This window comes from Amphiura filiformis, chromosome 7 (assembly GCF_039555335.1).
Source record: "Amphiura filiformis chromosome 7, Afil_fr2py, whole genome shotgun sequence".
NCBI lineage: Eukaryota > Metazoa > Echinodermata > Ophiuroidea > Amphilepidida > Amphiuridae > Amphiura > Amphiura filiformis.
The window spans coordinates 50,417,753-50,426,419 of NC_092634.1; the positions used below are offsets into that span (position 1 = coordinate 50,417,753).

General features: G+C 36.5%; 1 protein-coding gene across 1 annotated transcript; it reads right to left on the reverse strand.

Moving 5' to 3' along the window:
• Positions 1-898: 898 nt before the first annotated feature.
• LOC140157288 (uncharacterized) lies at positions 899-3,539 on the reverse strand. Its single transcript, XM_072180430.1, has one exon. It carries the CDS (start codon positions 3,344-3,346, stop codon positions 2,444-2,446), a length of 903 nt encoding a protein of 300 aa, XP_072036531.1. The 5' UTR covers positions 3,347-3,539; the 3' UTR covers positions 899-2,443.
• Between the last annotated feature and the right edge of the window lie 5,128 nt (positions 3,540-8,667).

Sequence of the window (8,667 nt, forward strand, 5' to 3'; positions counted from 1 at the left end):
TTTAGTCGTCGTATGGGAGTCGCCGGCCTCGGGCTTTCGGCCCTGCAGCCTTGCTGTTTTTAGTGCCAATGTTTTCCTTTTAATCTGCTTACGCAGAAGTTTTTTCGTTAAAGAAAGTTAAATGCTTATTGAGTTGAAATTTGTTTTGGAAATATGGAAGTTTTGAAAGATTTTGAAACAATGCTTTTTGGAGCATGTAAAATTAGATGGTTCATTGAAATTTTATATGCATGTCTGAAGTAATACTACTAAGTTTCGAGATCTATATAAGTGGTATTAGGTTTCTTCAACATGGCGATATTATATTTAATTATACTACTATTCTAATTCAGAAGAAAGAAGTGGTATATTTAGGAAACACATATATACTTTTCTTAAACATGTTGAAGGAAGTAGTGTTTCTGGTACATATATGTCTTATGTGTCATGATTCGTTTTTGATGTTTCACAAAATGAGACAGATTTTGGATATGTTCTTGTAATATTTACCCCTTTGTGGTTTTGATTTTGGACTGGAGGCAGGTTTCTTCCAGGGCCCATAATTCTTTTAATTTTTTTTCGCGATAAAATTTTTTGCATCAGGCCCCCCCTAACAAGTGTTTGTGAACGGTCCCTAAAGGCAGGTAAATATTTTTGTGCACATCAATTTAGGGGAGGGGGTGCAAAGGTTTTTGGCACACTGAGGGGGGTGCCAGTGCTTTTTGAAAGACCATTTTGAGTTCACTACCAAGGGGTACACACAATTATATTGCATCACTCCTTAGAACTCTTAACCAGAGAGCATTTTATAACATTAATTTAAACACAACCTTCTGTAACCTTGAAATGACCTTCGACTTATGTTACACAACACCATGCCAGACTTGTACATACACATAAGCCACAAGTTTGCTAACAATGTGATTTGAACTCTACAAATGAGAGCATTTTATTAAAACTTGAATATTTCTGTCTTATGTCATGCATGCATATACAGACATCCATTCACCCATACATAAATACCTATCTAAGCTTACGTACAGTGTGACAATTAAAATAAAGACTGCACAAAAAGTAACACAGCCGTTATAAATATGCCTATAACTTCAGAACTATTAATCGGATTCACAATATGTTCACATAGAAAGAAGCGTGGTTTATTTACGCACATTTTGATACCCCACTTGTCCAATGTCATTTAATATTAACGACGTATAGTGCTTTTAAAGAAAAATACCCGAATTTTAAAAGTTGCAGTTTACACTTACAGTGATCAATGGTTTATATTACGCAAGTATTGTGGCACCTAAAAACCCATCATTACCTTTGCGCTGACTTCAAATCAATAGAAATAGCTGCAGCTTATTTTTAATTCGGGTATTTTTCTTTGAAAACACTGCTGTGTTGTACAAATGTAACTACTGTTAATATTGAATGAAAATGGACTAATGGGGTATCAAAAGGCGCGAAAATCATCCTTCTCTCTATGTTGAAATATTGGGAAAACAATTATTATATAATTCTGAAGCTATATAAGCTTCTACCTACAAATGTATACATAATTGATGCATGCAGTGTTAAGGTGACCAGTTACGGTGGGCATGGTGAGTGGGCTGTGACCCCACAAATTATGTGAAAATACTAATTGCTGACTTATAAAACAATAAAGTTGATTCAGTGACCGACTGATTGATCCTTCCCTGCTATATTTGGCATGTTGTTGATTTGCAAGTCTGAAGTCCTCGTAGAAAGTGTCACAAAATGTGGACCATTATAACATCAGAAATTTTGATTGTGTGCCAATTTTACGATTGAGTTTGGCCCCATAGATTTGGGTTGCACGGTGTGCATGCTGTCAGAGTAAATGGCGTCAACAGCAGGGTGTATTCAACTGGGTAAACAGTAAGTTGAGCGCTCCGGGACTTTTTTGTAGTTGTAAATTTTACCTCAAGATCATGCCAGAAGATTACTATCAAAACCTTGTTATTAACCCCATTGGTTAATTCAATGGGTGCTTTGAAGATTCAACACCCCTGGGGTCAAATCCAGTACCTCAGGGGTTAAATCCAGCACCCTAGGGGTCATATCAAGCACTGTAGGGTTGTTAATGTCTGGATACACTCCTGAATTGGAGTGCATCTGTTGTGTGTGTTTTTTAAGAAGATAGCTTGATCTGAAACATTCTGGGCAATACTTACACTGGTAAGGTTTCTCGTTTGTATGAATTGTGATGTGGCTTTTCAGATTGGTTGATTTTGCATAACATTTATGACAATATTCACACTGATATGGTTTCTCTTTGGTGTGACTTCTGATGTGTTTTTTACGATCACCAGATGTTATGAAAGATTTCTGACAAAACTCGCACTGGTAAGGTCTTTCATTTGTGTGTATTCTGACGTGACTTTTAAGATTACCAGATGTTGCAAAACATTTCTGACAAAATTCACATTGATAAGGTTTCTCATTGGTGTGAGTTCTTATGTGCACTTTTAAGACAGCCAGTACGAGCATAACATTTCTGACAATACTCGCACTGGTAAGGTTTTTCTTTTGTATGAGTTTTGATGTGTAATTGCAGATGAGTCTTAGTTGCAAAGCATTTCTGGCAATATTCACACTGAAAAGGTTTCTCTTTGGTATGAGTCCTGATATGGCTTTTTAAATTGCTGGATTCTGCAAAACATTTCTGACAATACTCGCATCGATACGGTTTCTCTTTGGAGTGAGTTCTTGTATGCTTTATTAATGTACTTTTATCAGCAAAGCATCTTTGACATATGTTGCACCCATATGGCTTCTCTTTGGTGTGTACTCTGCGGTGTACTTCTAAGTGATTTTTGTGACCAAACCACTTGTGACAATACTCACACTGATAGGGTTTCTCTTTGGTGTGAGTTCTGATGTGGTCTTTAAGAGAAATGGGGTATGGAAATCTTTTCTGACAATATTCACATTGATATTTCTTTTTGACTGATTCAACCACACTACCAATTTGGTCAACAGAACGGTGTTCCTGGAAGTGTGCTATAAAGGTGACTTCTTGTGTGAAGCTTTTCGAACAAACATTGCACCAATACTCAACCGCTTTTGTGCATGAAGTTCTCTTATGTACACGTAAATCACGATGACTTACAAAGATGTTCAAACAATTGCTACACTGGAATAATGCCTTCTTGTGATGTTTCAAATGTCTTTGATGTAGGCCCCTTTTTAAGATGTTGTGTCTACAATACAAGCACCTGCTTTTATGCGCATGGATGTATTTAATCATATGTCTGCCTATGTGAGTTTTCAATCTGTCCAAGGAACGAAGGTTGATTCCACAAAATGTGCAAGTGTATGGTTTTAAAAGTCTCATCATCATTGTTTGAATTTTCAGCACCTACTAGTACATATCACCATACGAAGAATGTGATGTTTCTATAATCCTTTGAAAATATGAGGACGTAGCATGCTCACCTTCAACAGTCCACAATGAGAAAAGTTCTACTGGAGTGAAGCAGAATTCAGAAGGCAATTATACCACCACACTGGATTGTAAACGTCTGCAGCTCATTGTTACAGAGATACTTGAACAGCTGAAATTAAGCAAGAGAGGCACATTCACAGATATTTGAAAAATGTAATAATTTCAGGGATCACACCACTAAATCAAGTTCCTATTCTTTTCTGTGTTAAAAAGTACGAATTTGTCATTTTCTCATGATTAAAACATCATCGTTTTATGATATATTCTACCCTAAAACCACCATTTGTTTGGTAGTTGAACGGCTCGATTTTTCGCAGTGGTGCATCGAATATGATGTAAAGCCATACTTAACTCTACAGTACAGCGCCTCCACTACATTGTTACATCTTTTTCTGTGTGGTGGTAGATATTGATAAGAAAGTAAAATCCTGAAAATTTGAGCTTCATACTCCATTTCGTTTCCCCATGGCATCAATTTGAAATTTAGGGGGGTCAGCGTAAAAAATGTGGCGTAACACAAAAGACGACGTTTGGAGGTCCATAAATGTATAAAGGGAACCCCCTAGGTACAACTTTGAAAAGTATGTATCCTGGGGTACCTTTTTGTGTAGAATTCAAATCTGGCATCAGAAAACTTCTAACTCCTTTACTTTAAAAGATATAGGGCCCTCAAAATGCAACTTCGTCCATCCAGGACCAACTTCGGGGGGTCAGAACTCCAGAAGTAAAAATAATTTTATGGTCCATTTTTTTGCCAGTCAGAGCCCTTTGGTAGGACATTACTCTTATGGTCGCGTGTCATAAGTTGGGACCCCTTTCGGTAACACATGGAAAATTTTGAAAATTACAATGGCTTTCATCTTGCAGCTAAGTAACATCTTACTTGATGAGGCTTGTTTTCCTGAGCATTTTGACACCTTTTTAATGAAAATTGGCCAAGAAATGAGTTTGTGCTGGCCAAAATACCATTTTCAGGAAGGGGAGGGGGGGTCTCAAAAATATATAATTGTAATAAAATGATGCATAATTTCTTATTTTAAAGCTTTTTATTTCATTTTGGTTTTCTATTTATATGTATTTGGGGTCTGTTAATCCAGAAATTGTGTTTTCATGACACATGGACCTTCCTGTTTCTTTAAAATAAACTTTTAAAGTGTGAAAATGGCTCCCTAGCCACCGGCTCCCTAGCCACCCCCTCAATCACCAATTTGTTAATTAATTAATCATAATTAAAACTGAAATAATTTTAACCTATTTTATTTGTTGGTATGGAAAGAGTATTAATTACACTTTGATATGACACCAGATTTATCACTGCATGACAAGTATTATGGAAAATATGACATCATAAACATCACTGAAAGCGGAAAAGTGTTACCCCCCCTCCAAATTAGGTGTCTCAACTCATGGCGCATGACCTTATCCAAAATTGAGCCTATTAGAATACTTTGAGCTGAGATATTACCCATGCAAAACCCCATTTGTACATTTTTTGTACATATTGACCCCCCTGAAAACCAATGTCAGACATTTTGCCCCACCATCAACTTCAGGTATGTTGAAGATATGTTATTGGACAACATTTCTGAGAGATATTGGCTTGGGGTCTTGATGGCTTCAACACATCAGTTAGGTTTGCCTTCTCCATAGAGTTGTACACATTTTTGATTTTGCATGTATAATGATTTAATGTACAACTCTATGGAGAAGGCAAACCTAACTGATGTGTTGAAGCCATCAAGACCTGTTTGAGGCCTGTTTACCGCCTGCGTCCAAAATTGAAAATCTCAAAATAATTAATTATTTTATTTTTATTTCTAATTTTCTCCTTTAAAATCACTTTCAACTACTTCTACTTGCCATTTTCTGACTTGAATAATATCAACAATAATGATGAATTAACAAAGAGTACAACTATAGCCTCCACCTTCACTTATTTATATTTTTTAAAATATAAAATCAAATATTGTTGTGAAATAATTATAAATGCCTGCTCTAGTCAAAACGAGTCAATAGTTTAGGTATGCTAGGTGAATTCAAATTTGCCATCAAACTGCATCATTTTACATATCAAATTTAAGCCCTTGAGTAAAGAAAGCCAAAACTGAAAACATTTTTGTCATAGCACTTTCCGTAACAAAGTTACATCTTGTCAAAGATTGACTTTCATCAAAAAGATTCTGCTAGCAAAATTCCCCAAAACGGCATTTAGGGGTGTTTCTAGATCTTGGTCTCATGGCGATAGCAGCTTTTTTAATGGAACTGCTATCAAAATCCTCTAAAATTCCATGTGCGACTTGATTATCACCATAAAAATCATATATTTGGGTCAAGTGAAGTATAGAAAACATATTTATGTAGGTTTCCTTCACCGACCTATTCTCGAAAAAAATTCAAATTTCTATGTAAATATGCATTGTGTTTGGGCCCCGGTCTCGGCGAATTTCGCTGACTAGCAAATGTGTTAACTAAGGTTTGCCTGGGATACCTAAATAGTTGCTTGTAATAGTTAGACATGTTCACATTCCTTATTATAGAGGGCGACATTCAATCCAAAAAGTTTGGACCACAGCAGCTCAAAGTCAATGGCTTAACTGTGTAATCCCCATAGGGAAATACAAAAATTTGAAATTTGGACACCAGAAACTTGACGACGTAGTCTAAAAAGTGCCGGTACTTTATCCTTGATATAGAAGTCAGCATGCAGTGAAAGTTAGATTTCATAAAATAAAATCGCCTTTTGTGTAAAATGGATCGCCGTGGTGAAAAATGATGCATTACATGCTTTTTTTGTACAGTAAGTCATTGTAAGGCATTGTCAATGATGGTCGAGAAAAGTGCAGTTTTTAAAACAGACATTTGCCCATAACTTCGCTTAATTTTTGACCTACAGACATGGTTGACCCCTCATTTTTTAAGTTAAATAATCACCTTTTTCGATGTGAAATATCCTACTTGAAAATTTTGTGAACATGCCTATAATAGTTCAAACTAAATAAAGAAAATAAAAGATAATTAATAATGAATAATTAAAAGTCACCTACATGTACCACGTTCCTTTTTCAAAATCTTTAACAGGAAACTAATAATCAAGTGCGAAGGGCCTAACTTGTCAAAATATTGAAGAAAAAAAATGACAAAATCGAAAATGTGCTCACCAAACATGTGGAAAGTATGCAATACAATTCGCAATCAAACGTGTCGGGAACAGAAAGTTCATAATCAAGCGCAAGGCCACTCCAACAACCTTTTAAAGAAAATTTGTATCTGTACCAAAACAAATTCAATATTTCTTTTAGTCAGCCTCTCAGCCACGCGCAATTGGGAAATGGTGTTCACTTTATGTTTGAAGTCGATTCTAGACCGAAATTTTCCGAGGAACACGATCCCGTGGGCCTTTTTTGAAAAAATGTGCCCAAAGTGCCCTTTTCCGGGGTGCTCCCATTTTGGGGGTCAAAATTTGTTTTTAAGTAATCTCTGGCCAAATATGGTATATTTGGTGTCTATTTATATGTTTTCGAGCATGGAAAATCTATTCTGATAGTTTTTAAAATCAAAAATAGCTGCCTTCTGCTCAAAAATCCAAAATGGCGCCCAAAATGCCTTTTTTCCGGAGTGCTCCCATTTGGGGGTCAAAATTTGTTTTAAGCATACTCTGGCCAAATATGGTATATTTGGTGTCTATTTATACGTTTTCGAGCATGGAAAATCTATTCTGATAGTCTTTAAAATAGCTGCCGTATGCTCAAAAATCCAAAATGGCGCCTAAAATGCCTTTTTTCCCGGGGTGCTCCCATTTTGGGGGTCAAAATTTGTTTTTAAGCATTCTCTGGCCAAATATGGTATATTTGGTGTCTCTTTATATGTTTTCGAGCATGACGAATCTATTCCGATAGTTTTAAAATAAAAAATAGCTGCCTTATGCTCAAAAATCCAAAATGGCGCCTAAAATGCAATATTTGTCAAAATTGAAATATTTCCCCATGTATGAACATTTTAAAAATGATTTTAGTACCTATTTGCATTGTGTGGGGTACAAAGATCACAATCAATCTATTTTCAAAATTCAAAATGGCTGCTGCATACCCAAAACTCAAAATGGCCTCCAAAACGATGTAGTAATGTGGCCCAAAGGAAACAATGTTCCACAACTTAAGTGTTGAAAATTATTATGTAGAAATGTGTTGGTAGCAGTTTATGAAAGCTCAAAATGGTTGCTATTGACTTGAAATCATACTAGTAATGTCCGTCACATAGCTCATAATGACTGTTTGTACTAGTATAATGATAATTATCTTAGGTTAAATTTGCATTTTCTTGATTTAAACTTATATTACAGCTCCATCTAATAGTGATTTGCTGTTCGCAGGTCATTTTGATCGCCATTTTGAACACCAATTACCTTAATTACCGTTACATTCAAGATGGCCGATAAAGTTTATTTCAGTATTTTCCTAATTCATATAGTTATTAATTGTCATTTTTACGAGTCCTCTTCTGAACTCTCTTCACTCAACGGGACTTCTTCGTCCTCTGAATCTTCAGAGTCGCTGATCAGATCATATCCGCTTAGTTCTGTTGGGATTTCTGGAGTCGGCATGACTGCTTCTGGAGGTTCATCCCCTTCCTCCTCTTCCACCATCTATCTCACGTCAACTCATCTTCATTTGGAAGTGCCGAACCACGGTACCAAACGGGCTTAAGAACATCATCATCGTCAAGTTCCCAGCCGTAGTATAGAGGATTCTGTTGTTTGAACATACCAACCAGGCAATTAACCATACAGTTTACTACAAAGTTTGCACGTTGGATGTGGCATTTCATTGATTTACTGTCAGGGGGAAGCCTCTGAGACGGGGTTACCTTCCGCTTCTTTCCCTTTCCACACATTCTCATTGCATAGCGAATATCCCCTGCCGTCCTTTCCTTCCTTGGCCTGTTGTAAACTATGTGAAGTATGAAGACTGTAACTTCATTAACATTGGCTGCAGTTCCTTCAAGGCTAGATAGAAGTTCTAGGCTTTCTGGATTCAGTTGTATCTTGGTAAAGGCTCTCATTTTAGACCGCCATAGAAAGGTTGCGTGAAGTCGCTGCCTGTTACTACATGAAAAGCAGGTAGGCTCTTGCAAATATCTCTTCCAAGGTGATTTGCAAGAGACTTGATATCATGGTACGTTATGCCTGCTCTTGGCAGCCTGGTCCCTTGTCTGAAATA